The sequence below is a fragment of the Brassica oleracea genome, chromosome C4 (assembly GCF_000695525.1).
Source record: "Brassica oleracea var. oleracea cultivar TO1000 chromosome C4, BOL, whole genome shotgun sequence".
NCBI lineage: Eukaryota > Viridiplantae > Streptophyta > Magnoliopsida > Brassicales > Brassicaceae > Brassica > Brassica oleracea.
Genome location: NC_027751.1, coordinates 51,406,889 through 51,427,072, shown reverse-complemented (window position 1 = coordinate 51,427,072; position 20,184 = coordinate 51,406,889). Strand labels below are relative to the sequence as shown.

The 20,184-nt window shown below is 35.3% G+C and overlaps 5 protein-coding genes across 5 annotated transcripts; 3 read left to right on the top strand and 2 right to left on the bottom strand.

The window, feature by feature from the left end:
• Positions 1 to 1,323: 1,323 nt before the first annotated feature.
• LOC106340980 lies at positions 1,324 to 2,136 on the bottom strand. The gene is made up of 2 exons (XM_013779799.1): positions 1,983 to 2,136; positions 1,324 to 1,874 (listed from the first exon to the last, which is right to left on the bottom strand). Exons 1-2 carry the CDS (start codon positions 2,074 to 2,076, stop codon positions 1,336 to 1,338), a joined length of 633 nt encoding a protein of 210 aa, XP_013635253.1. The 5' UTR covers positions 2,077 to 2,136; the 3' UTR covers positions 1,324 to 1,335.
• A 3,882-nt stretch (positions 2,137 to 6,018) lies between these two features.
• On the top strand, positions 6,019 to 8,050 carry LOC106337394 (haloacid dehalogenase-like hydrolase domain-containing protein 3). Its single transcript, XM_013776491.1, has 6 exons — positions 6,019 to 6,389; positions 6,751 to 6,857; positions 7,102 to 7,210; positions 7,310 to 7,471; positions 7,570 to 7,743; positions 7,828 to 8,050. Exons 1-6 carry the CDS (start codon positions 6,081 to 6,083, stop codon positions 7,855 to 7,857), a joined length of 891 nt encoding a protein of 296 aa, XP_013631945.1. The 5' UTR covers positions 6,019 to 6,080; the 3' UTR covers positions 7,858 to 8,050.
• A 381-nt stretch (positions 8,051 to 8,431) lies between these two features.
• On the bottom strand, positions 8,432 to 9,529 carry LOC106341025 (protein RER1B-like). Its single transcript, XM_013779843.1, has 4 exons — positions 9,244 to 9,529; positions 8,950 to 9,128; positions 8,700 to 8,880; positions 8,432 to 8,599 (listed from the first exon to the last, which is right to left on the bottom strand). The coding sequence occupies exons 1-4, from the start codon at positions 9,337 to 9,339 to the stop codon at positions 8,543 to 8,545; spliced, it is 513 nt and encodes a 170-aa protein (XP_013635297.1). The 5' UTR covers positions 9,340 to 9,529; the 3' UTR covers positions 8,432 to 8,542.
• Positions 9,530 to 10,338: 809 nt separating this feature from the next.
• On the top strand, positions 10,339 to 11,457 carry LOC106341034 (transcription factor bHLH100). Its single transcript, XM_013779852.1, has 2 exons — positions 10,339 to 10,693; positions 10,983 to 11,457. Exons 1-2 carry the CDS (start codon positions 10,409 to 10,411, stop codon positions 11,403 to 11,405), a joined length of 708 nt encoding a protein of 235 aa, XP_013635306.1. The 5' UTR covers positions 10,339 to 10,408; the 3' UTR covers positions 11,406 to 11,457.
• Positions 11,458 to 16,110: 4,653 nt separating this feature from the next.
• On the top strand, positions 16,111 to 16,753 carry LOC106340695 (protein ORGAN SIZE RELATED 1-like). Its single transcript, XM_013779544.1, has one exon. The coding sequence runs from the start codon at positions 16,167 to 16,169 to the stop codon at positions 16,431 to 16,433; it is 267 nt and encodes an 88-aa protein (XP_013634998.1). The 5' UTR covers positions 16,111 to 16,166; the 3' UTR covers positions 16,434 to 16,753.
• The last annotated feature ends 3,431 nt before the right edge of the window (positions 16,754 to 20,184 follow it).

Sequence of the window (20,184 nt, the reverse complement as noted above, 5' to 3'; positions counted from 1 at the left end):
GATCGGGAAGTGATTTGTAATACCATGTGAGTGAGTCCAAAGCACTGGAAAAGGTCAAGTGGTGATTGAAGGGCTGGTAAACAAAACTTTCGGACTTTGGAAAATTAATGCACCGCCCTCAGACGGGACGAGACCCACGGTCGAGAGAACATGTGTAGATGGCCCATTAGCCGTGGACGGTCGGGGCGTTACACATATCTTGCCAAACTATCCAACTTTCATGACGGATGTATCACATAAAATTAACCAATTACGCTTCGATGTTAAGAAGATTGTAGTCACGTTTAATTTACAGAAAATTACGTAATTGTCTACTTTACCGATAGTAGTTCAGTTTATCAAAGGAGGTAAAAATCGTGCTCAGGAAACTAGCTATAGGAAACAAAAAACATGCACATGCATTCTGTATATACTAAAAGATATCGTATGTTATACTTGGGGAAAAAACTAGAGTTCAAATAATTACTTGAACTTTTAGTATAAGGATGTAAATTGTTAATTTTAATCCGATTTTTCATGAGTTATATAAGGGTGATGATTAGTGGGGACAGAACCGACGGACTGATGAAGTATGTCCCAAATACCAAACAAGTGACGACTCTTTTATGAAGCCTTATGTTCGGGAACGGCATAGTTCGTGACCGATATTTTCAGAACAAGTTCAATAACAATGTATTTTTAATAAATTTTTAAACTTTATGTTTTAAATAACAGTGATTTTGTTATTTTAATACAAATCACCAAAAATATTTGGTTGAATACACCTTCTTATGTTTGTCGTGTCGAGAGCGTGGCTTGGACATGCCGCTTTGGGTCTGTGGGTAGACTCGATGAAGGTCCATTCATATTGGGTCAAGTACAAGGGAACAGGATGGCCGTAGTGGCATAGCATCAAAGGTCTCCGAGGGTGAAACGAGAAATAAATGGATATCCATAAAATCTAGAAAAACGCAAAATATATGTTTCCATCATTATCATAGTAAACAGCTGTCACCGTCAGTATTCATAATGTTTAAGCTTAGGATAGCAAATTACATGATACCATATTGACATATTATACAATACTATGATTTTTTTTAACCTAGCTAGCGACATGCTTTTCATTACTAATACTATAAGTTAAATACCGTGACGATTTGATATTAAACAGTTGTTATTATTGTAATCTTCACGAGAAAACACCACATAACAAAATACATGTCATAAGAACCTAAGACTTCTTTTATTGAGCTACATAGAGCTTTGCAACATTTCTCTTATTTTGACACACGTACGTAATAGTAATAACCATGCATTCCATGCATACAAACATAAGAGTTTGTGTTACACGCCAATTCATGGCTTAGCTTCTTCCGTTTTCGTCTCTTCCTCTGTAGCCATCTTTTTGGTACAACAAACACTGCACCGCGCATAAGGGTACCTTCCGCAGCAACCGTACCTACATCTACGGATTTGCTGGGGCTCAACAACTTCAGCCTCGGCTTGAGGACCTCGGCAACAGTAGCTGCACCGTCCATAACGCCATGATCCGCAACATCCATACCTACAACCACCACCCCTTTGCTGAGGCTCAACAGCGTTCTCCTCAACAGCCTCGGTCTTCATAGCCTCCTCAGCTTGGGCTTTGCTGCAGCAAGCGCTGCATCGTCCAAAAGCGTAGGATCCGCAACATCCGTACCTACAACCACCACGCCCCCGCTGCTCAGGCTCTACAACAACGTCATTGGCCTCGGTTTCGGCCTCCGCGGCCTGAGGTCGGCTGCAGCAAGCGGCGCACTGTCCATAAGCATAGGCTCCGCAGCATCCGTATCTACAACCACGTTGTTGTGGCGCTATGGCATCGGTCGCTTCACTTGGTTTCACTTCTTCCTTAGCTGCACGTGTGGTTTAAAAGTTATTTTACGTCAGGCCATGTAGTTAACAGTCCAACATCATTAATGTGAAAGCATAAAAAGAAAAACTCTATATATATAGTTGTATACCATGTGTAGCGGCGTCATTGGATGTGTCGGCAAAAACAGCGAGAGAGAGGGAAAAGAGCAAAGCCAAGAGAGCGAGAGACTTGAGGTTGCCCATGTTTTGGTTTGTCACTTTAGCAATTGTTCGGTTTGTTGTGAGGGAAGATGTTGTTTTTGGGTAGTGAAGAGTGTATGAGCGCAGCACATCTATTTATAGTTGGGCGGCAAAACTTGGCGACAAGAGACCGGTCAATTATGTCGAGTGAGGTAAGATAATGACAAAAATGTGAATCTATAAGCACATTCGTTCTGATTAATTCCCTTCGAGTTCAACTAATATCTGATCTCGGCAGACGTAATCATCTATGATAACTAGAGATGTGATGAAGAATCACTGAATTAACAAATATTATAAGAAACTACAATCCGTTTTCCACGCTTAATATATAGTTCCTTCGTCAAGTTAGGTTTTTGTTATGTTGCCTCGATTATCTTTTCTTTTATTTTTTGTATTTTCCCTTAATTTGTGATTTATGAACAAAACACCGAGGTTCTAACGACAAAATAAAGATCAATTGGTGCTGTTGTAAAATTTTCCTTCTATTACAAATTAATGGTTGTGTCCACATAATAATATCACTGATCATACTAATGATGGTACGAAACAATCAAAAACTATAGTATGTGCAAATATAACTAATCATCAATCTCTTGGTCAGAAGGCAGTATACAGTAGTACACACCAGTGGATAAGTATACAATCAAATATCACAATTTCAACTGAATTTTTATTCTCAGCTAGCAGTTCTCCCAGCTAGAATCAGGATATGTTACACCAATGCTAAAATATAAACATTTGTACTGTTTTATTTTGATATAAATAAAAGCCTCTTTACAGATATTAAGTACTCACTCTTACCTTAACTTCTCAAATCCTTTACATAACATACAATAATCCAGTACATTAAACCAGTAATATTAAGTCACATGCATGGAAAGGTTGCTAAACTCTTCTATGTGCTTCCATGTGTAAATGACATGCTCAATACATGACCTATGATGTTTACACGTGTTGAAATAGTTGTAACAAAGTCCAATTCGTAGACTTAAAAACCCACCGTTCGAAAGGATAATGTCCACGTATACATTCCTCCAAGAGCAACCAAAGGATCCCAATTCAAACTCTTCCTCTAAGTAGGCAAAATCATTAGAATCTGCTATATATTAAGGGTAAAAGTAAGACGAGTAATATGATTCAGTCATGATGTCATGTTGGCTATATAACTCATTTTGAAGTTGAAAATAGGATTGCCATATTTACACTATGATTTCAACCATATTTAGTAATTAGTATGCTATAGTGATAAGATATCCGATTGTTTCACTCGTAAATTAGTTTGAACTTGAAAGCTTCTGTTTCGGTCATTCGAGGGGATTTATCCTAAAAGGCTAAAACGGAATCTAGCATAGATTAGATGCTAATCCTGATTAGACTTATTCTACAGGTCTTATTTTTATCTCTAATTCTTGTCTTGGCATTAGGAATGGAGTATGAAACTTCCCACCATTTCTTGGGTAAAATTTCAAGTAGTTACGTCATATTTATTTCTTATAATTTTTTCTTTTCTTGAGGCGTTGGTAATGTTGAACCCACAAACATGCAGTGGACTCAACGTAGCATATATCAAGTGTATTAATGTTATTTGGCTAATACATTCTTAAGAAGCGGAAAACTGATCTCCACCTATACAACAAAAGTTTCTGTCTATACCAGCTCTTTATTCATTTGAGTAACAGCTGAACAAAGATCTTACTTGAAAGACCTTTATTTGAGCAAGTGTTTCACTAAGTCACGTAGATGCAATCAATTTAGCATTCACACAAAAAGAGAGGATACTCCAGCTCCACCAAGGAATAAGAGGAATTATAGGCAGTCACTAAATGGATATATAAGATGTTTTCATTGGGCCGATGGATCTTCAGTTATAGAATAAAATATTTTGTTGCATTGTACGATTCAACAAAATTGATTGATCTAATAATATAGCGAGGTATATCACCATAATTTCGGATCAATAGTGAAATCTCCATTAGTCCAGTGGTTTTGACTAAGTTCATTAATACTTCTACGGTTTTAATTCTCAAAAAAATGATTTATTAAATAATTATGCAGTTTACGCTGAAAATGTTTACAAAAAATCTTCAACACGGTGCAAGTAAACCCGATCAGCCGTAGATTTTTAACATGATGCAAGCAAAAATGGACAGGCGTGGATTTTCATAGGACAGCTCTGGTAATACAGTTAAAACACAGACCATAATAAGATAGATAGTATTTGAATCGTCTAGAAAAAATAAGACCAATATACTTTAGGTCAAGGACAATAATAGATTCGGGGACGATAGTTGATATTTCATGAGTTCAAGTGTTCAACCTGGATAGTTAGGCTTTAGAGTAAAAAGTAAAACTAACTTGCTGACTTGCATGCTTTCATCTCCTGTCCGAAGAAATATACAAGTAACTCCTGGTGTAGAAAAAAAAAATGGTAAATGGAGAAAGCTTTATCTTTGATAGTTCCGAAAATATATTGGATATGATAGATACTTTAACAACGACGTTACGTCGTTTTTCAACATTAATGGCAATTGCACTCAAAAATCTCCAATATGGGTCCGTATATGGACTTATGTTCCCTTATCAATGTTATCATGAGACTTTATCAACCCATATCATGAACCATAATGTTTTATATATCTTCTCTATCATATTTTTTATTTGAAACTACTTTGTTATTATTTTTAGATAAAAGCATCTAAAAATACTGAAACCTGGTTTTCCTCTTAACAAAAAAAAAGATTGAATAAACTCATCCTGAAAATGTATTAAAAAGGTGTATTTCTTTCAGTTATCAAAAAAAAATTCTGTGTAACAAGCTTCATACATTAATACAAAGATCTAACTCTTAACATTTGTCTAAACCAAAACTAGTAATCGTTCTTGCGGAATTTAAACATCTCCCTCGGCTACCACCACACTAGTGGTGGAGAATGGATCCGGCCTCCTGTTAATAGTCAATCAAATAAATGATCCATGATGGGCCAAACTATATTCTTAATCGTGTGGCCCATATTTATCAAACATGTGGGGCCGTTGGTAAATTTTCTAAGCCACGTATTTCAAAAGGGATCGGTCCTTCTGAAATCGACCGATTCTCCATTTGTACCCTTGTATTAGTTTGCATGGCACATAATTGGTCAGGACCCAATTTTCCAACTTTCTTTTTATCAATCAATGATTAACTTTCTCACTAATGAAATTACATGTTTCTCCATGTAAAATATCAGATTACATGGAATACAATACATTTTTTTCTCAAAGCAACAAACAAACAAACGTGAAGAGGATAGTAAACTCTGTGGAACAAAAAAGAAGAAGTTATTATTCTTTTTTTTTTCAAAAGAAAGATAGATAGAGAAACTAAACTCGATCTCCTTTAAAAAAAAAACAAACTAAGCTTGATTTCAAAGTTCAAACCCCATCTTTCATATCCTACGGAAGTTTACAAGACTTGAATGATGTGGCCATGTGGGATAAGACAAAAAGATATGGTTTTAAATTCAAAATTTAAGAATGTAATGTTATGGTTTTAAAAGCACTTATTGGTGGCATCTACAAGAACTTTTTCATTAAAAATTAGTTTAAACAAAAAAAAACTATATAAAATAGTAGAACAGGTTCTAACTTAAAAAAAAATAGAGAGACTATTACGCCACATCTAAAAATTGTTAAAATAAATTAATCTTAGTTTATTATTATAAAATTATCAAAAAAATAATAATATGAGAAATTATGGATAATGATTGATCAAACGTTTTTTTTTTTTTATCAGTGGACAGTAATAAAATGCCACATCACGATCATCAGTTCCACTGATTAGCTTTAACGGGTAGGGGTACAAAGTAACGGATGATGATTTATAAAAAAAGGGCACGACCGTAATTTCACAGCCAATTCGGTAGAGAATCTCCGCACAAGCATCGCATTTATAATCTCGAGGAAGGCAGAGAAGAGAACGGAGGAAACAAACAAACAAACAATCAATCAGAGAGAGAGAGAGAGCTATGGCGTCGTCACGAAGCAGTAGGTTAGCGACAACACTTCTCTCCTCGATCTCCCGCGGATCGGGACGTACCGCGAGAACCGGGGGAGCATTGCTCAGCCGCCGCCGGATGATCTCCTCTGCTTCGTCGTCGTCGTCCGCTGCTGCTGCCGTTGTGGCGGATGATGAATCGGGAGGGATCTACGGGTTGGGAGGTGCGTTGAAGGAGTACGTAGATTACAGGAGATCTCTCTACGGCGAGTTCACTCACAAGGCGTTGCTCGTTGACGCCGTTGGTACTCTCCTCGTTCCCGCCCAACCTACGGCTCAGGTCTCTGTTGTGATCATCTCTTCAAGTTCGTATGATTCAACGGTTGCGCAAATGCTTCAAATAAAAATAAATTGATTCAATAGGTGAAGGCTTTTTTTTTTGTAGAAGATTAACTATTAGACTGGTTGATTATTGAGACCTATTATATAGTTGACAAACTATTGATTTATTTTTACAGTTAATTATAAATTATTTGATTAATTATAAAAGTTACATATATAAAAAAAAAAAAAAAATCTAGGGAAATTTATGGATTTGTAATTAAATTATTGCTTAATTTTAACAGATTTTAGACCTGTAGAAGGTTTACATGTAGGTTTTGAATTTGGAAATTCTGATTTTTTTTTTTTAATTGGTGTAGATATACAAGAACATTGGAGAGAAGTATGGAGTTGAGTACTCGGAGGCTGAGATACTTACTAGATACAGACGAGCTTATCAGAAACCATGGGGCCAATCTCATCTCAGGTATATCACTATCCTTCTTCCTCTTCCTGTGTGTGTTTCTTATACTCCAAGAAATTCACCACTTTTTTCATTTTTTTTTGCAATCCACATTTTACATAGATATTGAATTATGGATCATATAATTAAAGATTAATTCTGTATTTAACTCTTTGGAGGATTGGATTGTTGTCTGCTGAAGGAGAGTTACTTGATGAGTGCTAACTTTATGTCTTGTTCTTGATTTATACTTACATTTGTTTTGTAGGTATGTGAACGACGCGAGACCTTTCTGGCAATATATAGTTAGTGCATCAACAGGCTGTTCGAATTCTCAGTACTTTGAGGAGCTTTACGACTATTTTACTACAGAACAGGTTTTGATCTTTGCTACTATTTTCCTTCATTACGCTTCAAGAACACTTTAAAGTTTGTTTGTTTCTTTCTCTTGATATTCACTCTATTTGCTTTACCAGGCGTGGAAGCTATGTGATCCAGAGGCAGAGAAAGTGTTCAAGGCTTTCAAAGACGCGGGTGTAAAAGTTGCCATTGTCTCCAACTTCGACACTCGGTTAAGACCTCTCCTACGAGCACTGAGATGTGAAGACTGGTTCGATGCTGTGGCTGTTTCAGCAGAAGTAACATAACCTCTTCTCTATCTTTTGGTTTGTGATCTGAAATGTTTTGGGAGCGAGTATGTGTGTATTCAATGGTTTTGGTTTGATTGTTTTTGCAGGTTGAAGCGGAGAAGCCAAACCCGACCATCTTCTTGAAAGCTTGTGAGTTGTTAGGTGTGAATCCTGAGGATGCGGTTCATGTAGGAGATGACCGTAGGAATGATTTATGGGGCGCTAGAGATGCAGGCTGTGACGCTTGGCTTTGGGGAAGTGAAGTTACTTCTTTTAAACAGGTAAACGAACGAATCTATCTACTTCCCTCAAGCCTCTCAAGAGTTTATTACTATTGGTAACTTAAAATGAATGTTCTGCTGCAGGTTGCTCAGCGGATAGGAGTCAAGGTCTGAAGCGAAGCATATGAGAGAAATGGTTCGGGCATGTTCAGGCTTTCAGTTTTAGCTCTCTTTTTTTTTTTGTGTGAGCAGCTTTGTATATTTGGTTTCTCTTTTGTAGTATATTGTGTGTGATATATGTAAAAAAAAAAGACCATAAATAAATGTATAATTAGAGATCAATAAAGCTTCATGATCGTTTTGGACCTGACGAGAAGTCTTTTACAGTTTTTGACATGCCAATAAAAGTTACATGAACCTCGACAATGTTTGAAATATGAACACAATAACACCCATCAATATTTGAATAAGCCCATTAGGGACTTTTGCTTTATGGCCCTAAAAATAGCACCCAAAATCTCATAGATCGCCGTCGTCAGTCCTAAGAGCATCCACAACGGTGGACTTGCTCTTGGAGTCCTTAAGATTATTATAGTTTTTTTTTTTTTGAATAGTTAAGGACTCTATACTATTTTGTGTGTCCAATGGTATTCCCCTTTTATGAGTTCTTAGAAATCAAAGCGGCAGTTATCCACACAATCAGATCCTCTTGCTCACTCAGCTGAAATGAAACTAACGAAACAAAGAACAAAGGGAATGAGTTCGGTTTGAAGTAGAAATGAATCATATTTACATAAGAGGTACTTCGGAGGGAACTAACAGAGAGCAACATGAAACAAACTGGAACTAATAATCAGAATCAATCCGCACGAGAGGCACCACCGCTACTCGCAGAAGATCTCCGGCCACTATATTTCTGCCAACGCAGTTGAGAATACATTAGCAACTTCAACCTCAAGAAGATTCTACTAATGACAAAAAAAAAGGGTTATTGGAAGAAAACAAAGAAAGGTTACCTGTTTACCGATGCTGAAAGGGATGTAGTTGTGCTTGATCATGTGGGAGATTTGGCGTCTCATGGTGAGGAAAAAGAGAACGACCCAGCAGCAAAGCAGAATAGGCCAGAAGACAGGGACATCAAAGACCGAGAAGAACGTCATGAGGAAAGCTATGCAGAAGGCCTTAGTCATGGAGTACCTGAAAAACAGATTCAATCCCATCAAATTAAAGAAACCAAGCTAGGTAATAAATAGGGTAGAGAGTAACCAGAATTTGAACTCGGGGAGACGGCGGATAAAAGGCTTGAACTCATCAGAGCCTCGAGTAGGGAGAGAAGCTCCAGCATCAGAGGAGAGGTCGAGCTCAGGATCAACCGCCACCGTGGCTATGGAACCGCTACTGTCACCACCGCCGCCGCTTCCGTCCATTTGCGATTCTTGAAAAACCTAATAGAGATAGAATAAAAATTACATTTTTAGAGAAGGGCTATAAATGAATCATCTCTTAGCTAAACAACCTCACTAAATTGATTTCGAGAGATCAGAGGTTCGAACAACTTACGGAGGAATCTGGATAGTGAATGAGAGCTTCTCTGCTGACCCAAAAGGAGACCTCCTCACTCCTCGACGAAGAAGTGGCAGTTATCCACACAATCATATCAGATGGAACACAGTGGCAACAAAAGAATAGCACAGATCAGATGAACAAACCTCCGAGTCCGTCAGAGAGACCTCACCACCCACATGATCTGAGATTTCGACCCTTGTTTCCGCCATGGGAGATGATGGCGCGAGCGAGGAGAGATTGAGAGAGAGCGAGGGAGGAGAGATAGAGAGAGAAAAAGAGCAGAGTAAGGGGACACGTGTATCAAGGATCGAGTCCTTCGAATCCTTCTTGAAGGATTGATCCTTCGTTAGGTAAACCAAAATATTATTATTATATTTCATTAATCTTAAAGATTAATGCTAAGAATTTATTATGGACCACCGTTGTGGATGGTCTAACTCCTAAGAGGTTGACCTTTATACCTAAATATTTATGATGCAGAGGTATGCATCATTAATATTTAAATGTATGAACAGAGTTGGCCACTACACTATAAGAGTTTTAGTTAAGTAAATTACAAATAGGAAGTCTACATTTGATCTACATAATGAATAAGAAATGCTTATGTATATGCTTACTGATTAATCACATAGATAAACTTGTAATCAGGAGGTAAGCCTTTCAAAATTCCACGTGATTTGCACGTGCTTTGCAGCATTCCACGTGATTTGCACGTTCCCTCGCTTGCACGTCTATCAAACTCGTGTATGTGTATCCTTGTCTCCCAGCATTTACTCATTTTTTAATTAGTGCAATGACATAGAAAACTTATCGCATGTATATGTAGGTCAACAAGTGATCATTCGAACATGCTCCTGCTTGGGGAGAAAATGCTTAACCCCGTGTCAATGCATGTCCACTCGTGACCCACATACACTTCACCCTATGGTATTAATTTTAATTTATATCCCATGGATATGCTTTTATATTTGTACAACAGATAATTATTCCTTCCATCCAAAACAAGTTAAAAAAAATTATTTTTGTATTAGTGTGTATATATAAATAGAACAAAACTTGAGTGAGACATAAATAAACCAACGAAAGTAACTCACTAAGCCTAATCCCAACCCATAATCTGTCTAAAGCCTTTTACCAAAAAAAAAACTGTAAAGCCAAGATGTGTGCACTTGTCCCTCCATTGTTTCCCAATTTCGGCTGGCCTTGCGGAGACCAAGGCTTCTATGTAAACGACGACGTAGCCAACACGTTTCTTGATTTTCCGTTGCCGGACTTGGAGGTGGCTCATCAGAATGTGTCGTCGGAGAGACATAGAACTTTAGGGTTACAGAATCCTGTCCTGATGAAGAAGCTTAATCACAACGCGAGCGAGCGTGGTCGCCGTAAGAAGATCAACGAAATGTTCTCAGCTCTCCGTTCTTGTCTCCCATCTACCAATCAATCGGTAACCATTTATTCAAATAAATTTACCTTTTATGGATAAGATTACTTTTTTTTTATTTGACAAAAATGAAACAAATCGTGAAAACTACAGAAACGTTGTAAGAGTAAGAGTTTTTCTTTTATCCAGTGTTTTCAGCAACTTCAAAAACTTATTTTGCAATTTTTATGTTGATTAAGACAGTGTGATGTTGTCATATATGTGTTTCAAACGCAAAAGAAAAACAAAAAAAATTGTCCCATTTTTAATTATAAGAAAATTGAAAATATGTTCTTTTGTGTATTTCTTGCAGAAGAAGTTAAGTGTTTCTGCAACAGTTTCTCAGGCCCTAGAGTACATACCAGAGCTGCAAGAGCAAGTCAACATGCTCATAAAGAAGAAAGACGAGCTCTCGTTTCGAATCTCGGGTCAAAAAGATCTCCTTAACACTAACCAAAATGATAAGCCAGAGAAAGGTTATGCATCAACGGTTTCTGCAACTAACCTAGGTGAGACAGGTTTAATGGTCCAGATTTCATCGTTACAGACTGTAAAGTGTTCGTTCGGGAACGTATTGAGTGGACTAGAAGAAGATGGGTTGGTTCTCGTGGATGCTTCATCTTCAAGGTCTCAAGGAGAGAGACTCTTTTACACTTTGCATCTTCAGATGGATAATTGCAATCTGAATTTTGAAGAGTTACGTAGTAGGTTGTTGTACTTGTACGAGAAATGTTGAAACTCATTTACATGATTCAAGAAAATATTGTATGTGATTTGGTTTTGTTTTCTATCTCTCTCTTTAAAACTCGAGGTTAGAAATAGTATGAACCTTCTGCCTAATCAAGAAGGCTTTTTATTTTAATAATGTTATTTTGTTAAAATAATGGTTAACTATAGAGTTAATTAACTTTTAAAGAGTTAGGTCTGTTTTATGAAATCCGTAACTACCCAAAGAAGGCGGTCTAAATAAATACACACTGCCTTCTTTGGGTAGTTATGAACATAAGTAGGTTTTGATGGTTGTTGAGTTTTATGTAATCCTTGCATGGTTAAACATAGATCTCGTAGTTTATCATCAAATGAGACTTTGATCACCAGCACTATAGCTTCAACAGTAAATTTATCTGAATTTTTTTAGTAACTCTCAATGTTCAGGTTTTCCAACTTATTGACAACGAAACAGTCGAAGAAGACCATTATATTTTTTTACCAGAGATAGTAAGTAGTAGAACAAACTAGAGTTTTAACTAGTGACCACTATAAAAATAAAAAGAATAAAAAGGAACAAAATAGTAAGAAAGAAAATTAATGTTTGTTCCTTATTATTCCTTCTCAGAATTAATAAAAATGTTTTTATTCTATTATTCCTTAAATTAAAAGAAAGGAAAAGAAATACTGGAAAAAAAATTATAAATAGTGTCAAATTTAAGAAAAGAAAAAAAAAATTATTTCCAATTATTTCTTTGGTTACCATTTAGACTAAGATAGGCGAATGATCGAACTGCAGGCCTTGACTTTTGGGCTCAGTCTGTTTGATAAATATGGTAGCAAAGACAAAACTGTTGTATGGTAGCAAAGAGGTCATGAACAAGTAGACAAACTAAAAATAGCATCTAGATTATTATTGAGAGATGATTACAAATGATTCTTGTATGTGTAACTCATCTGACAGAAACGTTGTAATAATCTGTTTTTTATTGTTTGTAAATTATATCGTACTGTCTTAAGATTATAACATGATCGAATAAATATTATCGAGTATTGTAAGTTGTAACTAATGTGTAACGTACAATCTTAAAAAAAAAATATTATTAAAATTTTCTTTGTTTATATTGTATGTATCTTACTACAGATTCATTGATTTTTTTCTGTTAACAAGAAAAAACTGCAACTGGGAATATAACTTTTCTGGGTCGACTGCAGCAACGAAGCTGTAAAGCCAAACTCAAGTTGGGAACGAGATGGCCATATAAAAAATTCAAACTACTTAAAATAGATAAAAGCTGAACAAATGGTCAAATAATAATACTAAAGTAATGCCAAATTCACGGGAAAGCATATAAAATAGTGCAGTTAGGTTCAATGCATTCTCCAAATTCAAAAATGTATGAGGAATTAAAAGTTCTCAATGTTTTTACAGGCAAGACCCAACTTGCTTCAATTTCAAAATGTTTTATTTTTCAGCTTCATTTTGTGTTAAATATGCATGTTAGTGAAATACGTTTACCCATGCTTAAATGCACCATTATTGGAAAAAGCATAAACATATCACTGTTTAGTTTTATGATTTTTTTTTGCGAACGTTCAGTGCAAAACTCCGTACTTACAAAAAGAAAATGTGTTACGTTTATGCTCTTTCTTTTCATTTAGGCTGAGGGAAAATTTCTTAAAAATAGATAGACAAATTTTCATTTGTTAATAAAATATACAAACTATTTTAGATCTCCGTTTAATACACGAACTAATTTTCGTTGCTTATTAAATACGTAAACTTTTGAAATTCACAGATTTTACACATCATTTTAGACGGCGTTATATTTAACGGAAGTGACCACGGCGGTAGTGTTTAATTAACACGTGTTTAAATTATGAAAAAAAAATTCTTTAAAAATACACAAACTATTTTTCATTTGCTATTAAAATACACAAACTATTTTGGATCTCCGTTTAATACACAACTAATTTTTGTTTTTGATTACATACACAAACTTTTGAAATTTTCAGATTTTACACATTTGTCAACTATGTTTAACAGAAGTGAAGATAATGTTAGTGTTTAATTAAACATGTGGTTAAACTGTGAAGAAAATTTTCCTTAAAAATCATTCCGATAGATTATATTGTTAGCTTTCACTCGTATCTCCACTTAAACTTTCAGAGTGGAACTCAATCAAATCGAACTGAGAATTACATAAAAGACATTAAATATACAAAGATTACATTTTTTTTGTTACTGATACATAGATTACATATGCTGATTGTTTTAAACTAGAGGAACGGTAGAAGCTCTGCCTTCTCTCTAAGATTAAGAGAGAGAGAGTCTTCGTGGTGGTTCCTCACGACGGTACTGCCTCTGGCACACGGTGGTCTCCTCGACGCGGTGTGGCCGGCTCTGACTCCGGCGTCGCACCTTTCTCACGGTGAACGGCTTGCTTTTTGACTCTGGCGTTGTACCTGGCTTTAAGGTGAACCGCCGGCTTTAAGATCTGCGTCGTCTGATCTTTCGCAGTCGACAGCGGTTTTATTTGGAAGCGTTCTCTGACTTTTTTCTCGGCGGATGAGATCTCATGATGATTCCGATGGAAGCTCTCCGGCGTTGAGTTTGTGATGATGAGGATGTAAGAGAACGGGAAGGATGAGATCTCGGAGATGGCTTGCTGAAGCTCTCCGGTGAAAGAGTGGGTGACGAAGTTGGGCGCGGTGGTTTATCTCCGGCGTGATTCGGCGAAAATCTCGGCCTTCGGATCACGGTCCGGCGAAAATCTCGGCCTTTGGATCATGAAGTGTGATCGTATGACGCATGTTGCGTGATTTCGGTGGGTTCAATACGTGGCGTCCATGCGAGTTGACCAGACGCGTGTGTCGCGTGATGATGGATTCAACGCGTGAATGAACACGGGTGTGGGTTTGGGCTTTTAGGCCCAGGTTTTATGTTTGCCCTTTGTTTCGGGCTTTGGTGTGTGTTTTTTTTTATTGTTGTAGTTTGGTTTTTGGGCTTATGGCCATTTATTAAATAAAATTAGATGGCAAAAAAAAAAAAAAAGATTACATATAACATGAATTATAATGGTTATTAACTCATCAAGTATTGTGGCTGGGGTAAGTTCAAAAAAAAAATTGTGGCTGGGGAAAACGAGAACGATGAAATCTATGTTTTTAATCTGTGACATCATGTTAAAAGCCTTTCATTTTGTGACATCATGTTAATGAAGTCTATATTGTTTTATTATATACAGTATAATTCTGTGCTGTTTTTTTATGTAAGGTTGTGATTTTCTCAAAAAGACAAGAGGGTAGAAATTAGACAAAAAGGACCTCCTTGGGAACTGCAAAAACAATGTACAGAGAAGTACATCAGCCTCCGGTCGCCGTCAACTCACCCTATAACACATTTATCGTCTGTTCTAAAACGCGCCCGAGTTGACGAGTTCTCGGCCGGATAAGCGTTAGGCGTGTACTCACCGTGGCGAGGAGGAGCAAATCGGAGTGGCCAGGCGGTGGACTGATTTTTTTTCGATTTAACCGTGGAATCAGTGAATCGGTGCCTAAGATTACAAAAATGTGTTGCTAAACCGAGAAACTTTAAACAAAATCGACAAAAAGATGAAAAATCGTGTTTGCATAGAACTTTAGCAAAGAGACGAGGGTAGACATGTAATTTTCTCATTTAATGTATTAAAGCTCGAAAATGCAAAATAAAAGTTCAAGATGAGATTCGAAACCGGGTTAACAGGTCTTTTATCCGCGTTTCTAACCACCAGGACAAGTCAACATATTGGTAATGGTTGCCAAATCAAATATATATTAGTAAAATGTCTTAAAATTAATCCCCGATTAATCTCCGATTACTTCCCGATTATTTGGTAACTCGTTAGGCCCGGAGTAGCCGCTCGACTAGCGCGTAGCGTAGTTCCGAACAGAGCATTTATCTAAAGTTTGGGATGTTAATGCATCTATGTAAAAAAAATCGCCTTAGCTTTTTTTTTATTTGATGCAAATATATATCATTTGATAATTAAGATTTTTTTTAAAAAAAAATTAGATAATTTAGATTAAATAGAAAAAAAACTTTAATTAATTAATTGGATATTTGCTGATAATTTCCTCTGAACATAGATATATAAACCTAAAACGGTAAATTAAAGTTAAAGAACACCTAACAATTAAAGACAGAAGAAGTTTTCAATTATGGTTGAAGCAACAAACACGAAAGAGAGTCAAAACAAGGCAAGAGAGTGAAAAGAGTTGATTACTTGAATCAGGACATATCACAGCTGTGACCTCACAACCGGCTCTTTGGAATTACTCCTTTTTGAACATTTCTTGACATGCATTTAACCCTCTAATGCATTTTCTAATTAATTAGTCTAATTTAATCTGGTGGGTTATATATTAATTATTTATTGTAATTACTTTTTTCATGAGAAACCGCATTTTATTTACTTGGATAGGGTCAATTTATTAACCTTCTAAAAATTAGCTAATATTAAAAGTATATACAACATATATATAAATTCATAAAAATAATACCAAAACCATTCAATAAGAAAAATATTTTGGTAAATAATGTGTAGATAGTAATTATGGAAACAAATGTACATTTTTAGGTGTAAAAGATATACTACACGTATCCACGCATATTTATATTTTTTATTTATTTAGACATACATTTTCTAACTTTGCCAATTTCCCCTATATAAGTACAGCCAGAGAGATAAGCAGAAGATCACCCAAGACATTTTAAAAAATTGTTTGATACTTTGAATATTAATGGAAAATGAGGGTACATGATCAACGGCTGAGATTTGATGTCACACCCAAGCCAATGGGTTTAACCGGAAGTTCATTTATCACGGCCAGATCCATCGCAGTTCTTCTATTTGTCTCTCTGTCTCTTCTGATTCTACCACCGTTCCTTCCGCCGCTTCCACCGCCTCCGGCGACGTTCCTCCTCCTCCCTCTCATCCTCATGATTCTCCTCATCTTTTTGGCCTTTTCTCCATCTAATGAGCCTAGCCTCGCCGTAGAATCTCTCTACCCCTGATGTCGCCGACTTGCATGCCGTCCGTACATAAATATGCGTTACACTAATATGTAAGGAGCAGATTAATTAAGGGCTTTTAGTTTGTGCACGCAAGATCATCTCATGTGATAGATAGATCCTCGGATGACAAAAAAAGAGATAGATCTTCGAGTTTTCTTTTAAATGTTTCTTGTAATTCTAGCTTTTAATTACTTTTCGTTTATTTTCATTTTTCTTGTTCTTTCTTGTTTTGTAGAGGAATCTTGTTTATCTGCGCCAAAAATGAATTGTAGAAGAATATTTTTGAAATTTATATTGAAGGCTATCTCCTTCTTTTTCTTTACTCAACGTCCATTCCCATTTTTGTTATCACAACACTTAATTTCTTGAGAAGTTAATTATTTGAAATTTGTAAGTTGCCAAGTGCTGTATGCAAGTCGGAGCCATGGTCGTTAAACTATAAGCATTTGAACTAATCCTATTAAAGAACCAAAAGATGCCAACGAGAGGAGTTGAATAGTTGAATGCTAGATTTAATATTAGGATCTGAAATATCAGATTATATCGGTTAAATGCAAGTTTTAATTATATTTTATTCCTATTTCTTTTGCACCTCCATACAAGGGGACATTTTGAAATTACAAGGTTACAGATGATGATGATAACATGATGGAAATTTTGAAATTACCAGGTTTTTTTTGTAACACGTACTTGAAATTACCAGGTAAAAATGTAAGTTACGGCGTGATTCATTGCAACACAGTTTCAAAAACATTGTTCATGAAAATTTATTTATTTCTATTTATCTGTTCATGAACCAATATACTTGTTTATTATAAATACATTTTTCATATACCTGTTTGTTTATCTACAAACATAGTCAGTGAAAATAAAGTTATTTATTTTGTAAAGGTTTTTGGTGAAAAATAAAGTTATCCTCAAGGTTAATTACATTGGCAAAATGGGAATCGTCCTTTCATGTCCGGAAGACGGACTGAAAAGACTGTGCCATCTGTTCATTAGTCCATGATACACCTTTAGTTCTCTTAACATGGTCAAAAGTGATTTCGGGTTTTACTGCTATCTTTCTTTAAGTTTACGTTTATGTTTTTACATCTTTCTCTTTGAAAATGCATATGATTGTTCTCTTTTTGGTAGAATAACGCTCATTCTTTTTTTCTACAATATCTAGTAGATGAGTGCTACAAATGGGTAGGCCTTGGCACGGATCGGATATCCGGGTTTTTGAAAGTATTTGTGATTTGCTTTGTATATCACGGATATCTAATTTTTTGATTTGCTTTGCTTCGAAAAAATATGGATATTCGGAAAAACGGATATCCGGAAAATAAATAGATATTTGCGGATATTTACGAATACTTACGGATATCTCATATGTTTTGATTAATACAAATAATCTTAAAATTTTGAGACATTTTTTTTTGTAATTTTTTTTTTGCATGATATATATGAATAAAAATTAAAAGAAGTAGTGAATCCACATATTTTGTAAATTTTTTAAACTTAGTTAATAATTATAATAACACAAAACTTAAGAAACAAATTATAATTGTCATATATGTGTTCTCTTCCTTTTATGTAATACTTTTATATAAGTAATAATGTGAATAGAATTTATCAAATCATATGTTAGAATAATAATTATACGATTTTATACATTTAAAACTTTAAATATAATCAAGATACACATGTATTTATATATTGTCGGATCGGATCGGATATCCGCTTCCAAAAATTTAATTTTTGTGATTTGCTTCGATTTTAACGGATATTGATTTTTAGTATTTGATTTGCTTCGAAAGTTTACGGATATCCGGAACTTTCGGATCAAATCGAAACGAATAATGAATCGAATCAAAATTTAACGGATAAAATGTCAAGTCCTACGAATCTGTATGAAACATTTTAGAAAGCTAAACTGTAATGTCTATAAATATCAAGAATACATTACACACATGCCCAAAAATCTGTTTAGAATTGTCTCGCTACTGGCTAGCTAGGTGGTTATCTAAAGACTCGTCCAAATTAACGACGTATTTAATGCAAAACAATGGGTGAATGTTTATCCCTTCGATGTATACCTATCGGACCCCAGAAAATCAAAACATAAATAGAAAGTTATATTTGTTGTGAAATTAACGGAAAAATCTATCTTTATTCATAACATATAGGTTGCTTATATATGAGATTACACCGTCATAGATAAACGGAAACAGATCGTAATCCAATTAGAAAAATGAAAACAGACATAAGAATATTGACTTGTTGGCACGGCGGCTGCGAGTAAAAGAGGGTCATAAACTCATGATTGTCTAAATTAATATATGAATTATTAGTATTAATTATTAAAATTGGTTGGGGACGAGCACTATCGTCGGTCTAATGATATAAGTTGTATAACACAAAGAACTATGCTAATTTCGAATTTTCGATCTGTACATAAAAGTAAATAGGAGTAGTATGTTAAATTTCAATAGAAGAATAGATTAATTTCATAAAAATCATGCATGCATATCTATTCACATACTACGTTTAAACTTTTCCAACAAGTGGGTTACAAAGAAAACAGTTTAAAGTTAAATTTTTTTTTTTTTGCTAAAAGTTTAAAGTTAATTGCAAAGTGTTTGCTGGTTCTGTTAAATTCAACAAAGACTATATTTTATTGAAATTAACATTTTTTTTGACAAAGTTAACGAATATAAACATTGATAAATTAATCATATATATATATATATGCTCACTGAGCAAACATGCGAAGTACGGTATGATTATATGATAGCTGACATACTTTATCCAGGGAAATACTGTGGATGAGATTTGAGCCAATGTACAAAACAAAAAAGAGATTTGACCGAATTCAAGAGAGAAAAAGAACAGAATTAATTATATGAATTATAAATTATTAAAGGTTAAATGGTCATCGCCTTATCGAGTCTCTATCTTTCGACAGAACAAAAAGCATATGAGAATGAAGTTAATTTGTCCACAAAAATCAGATCCACTGCATCTATACATACAAAAGAAAAGGAATGCATACGTCTTGAAATTCTGTTCTTTTTGTCTCGTTAAAAAAGGTATTCAATGATAAAATCGTAACCAAGGGAAAAATGTTCGAACATATTATTGTGAAACGACGTTAAGTAATGATTACGTGATTCATCATATAATCCCTAGACACCGAATCTGCTTGTTTTGATAACAAACTCCAATGTTCCAAGAGGAAGTTACATGTTTATAACACTTGACTATGGGTTCCGAAGTTCGACAAATAATTAATGAATTTATTTTTGAAAATAATTTGAACATATATTACTAAAAATACATATATTATCCATCAACAAAAAATATAGTGGTATTTGGAACAAAAAAATGTTGGTGACAAAGGAAAAAGGATGAACTTATGAGAAAACGGTAGAATATTAATATTTTTTTTTTTTTTTTTTTTTTTAATTCAGGGTTCCCCGCTTCGGGGTCATTCCCTGGGTCCGGTCAGGCAGCGGGCCGGCTTCACCCGGGAGGGTATGTCCTGAGCCCGAAGGCCCAGTAACCGTTTCGTGACATGGATGAGCAGTTCGCCTCCGGCTGGCGTCGAACCCGGAAGCATAACAATTGGCCCCCAAGGCTCTAACCAGTAGAGCTGATTCATCCGTCTAGAATATTAATAATTGTTATGTTAAAAGTGTTATCGTAACAATAATATAACAACAGAATAGTTTAACAACATCTTCATAATAAACTAACATCATTTGAT

Excerpts from the sequence above, each read along its gene's own strand:
- LOC106341025 (XM_013779843.1), bottom strand. The coding sequence starts at position 9,339 with ATGATTGTGTGGATAACTGCCACTTCTTCGTCGAGGAGTGAGGAGGTC. Across the intron at positions 8,881-8,949 it reads CTCCCCGAGTTCAAATTCTG|GTACTCCATGACTAAGGCCT; the intron begins GTTACTCTCTAC and ends TCTGTTTTTCAG. Across the intron at positions 8,600-8,699 it reads CTTTCAGCATCGGTAAACAG|AAATATAGTGGCCGGAGATC; the intron begins GTAACCTTTCTT and ends CTGCGTTGGCAG.
- LOC106341034 (XM_013779852.1), top strand. The coding sequence starts at position 10,409 with ATGTGTGCACTTGTCCCTCCATTGTTTCCCAATTTCGGCTGGCCTTGC. Across the intron at positions 10,694-10,982 it reads TCCCATCTACCAATCAATCG|AAGAAGTTAAGTGTTTCTGC; the intron begins GTAACCATTTAT and ends TATTTCTTGCAG.
- LOC106340695 (XM_013779544.1), top strand. The coding sequence starts at position 16,167 with ATGAGGGTACATGATCAACGGCTGAGATTTGATGTCACACCCAAGCCA.
- LOC106340980 (XM_013779799.1), bottom strand. The coding sequence starts at position 2,076 with ATGGGCAACCTCAAGTCTCTCGCTCTCTTGGCTTTGCTCTTTTCCCTC. Across the intron at positions 1,875-1,982 it reads CAATGACGCCGCTACACATG|CTAAGGAAGAAGTGAAACCA; the intron begins GTATACAACTAT and ends CCACACGTGCAG.
- LOC106337394 (XM_013776491.1), top strand. The coding sequence starts at position 6,081 with ATGGCGTCGTCACGAAGCAGTAGGTTAGCGACAACACTTCTCTCCTCG. Across the intron at positions 7,472-7,569 it reads CTGTGGCTGTTTCAGCAGAA|GTTGAAGCGGAGAAGCCAAA; the intron begins GTAACATAACCT and ends TTGTTTTTGCAG. Across the intron at positions 7,744-7,827 it reads AAGTTACTTCTTTTAAACAG|GTTGCTCAGCGGATAGGAGT; the intron begins GTAAACGAACGA and ends GTTCTGCTGCAG.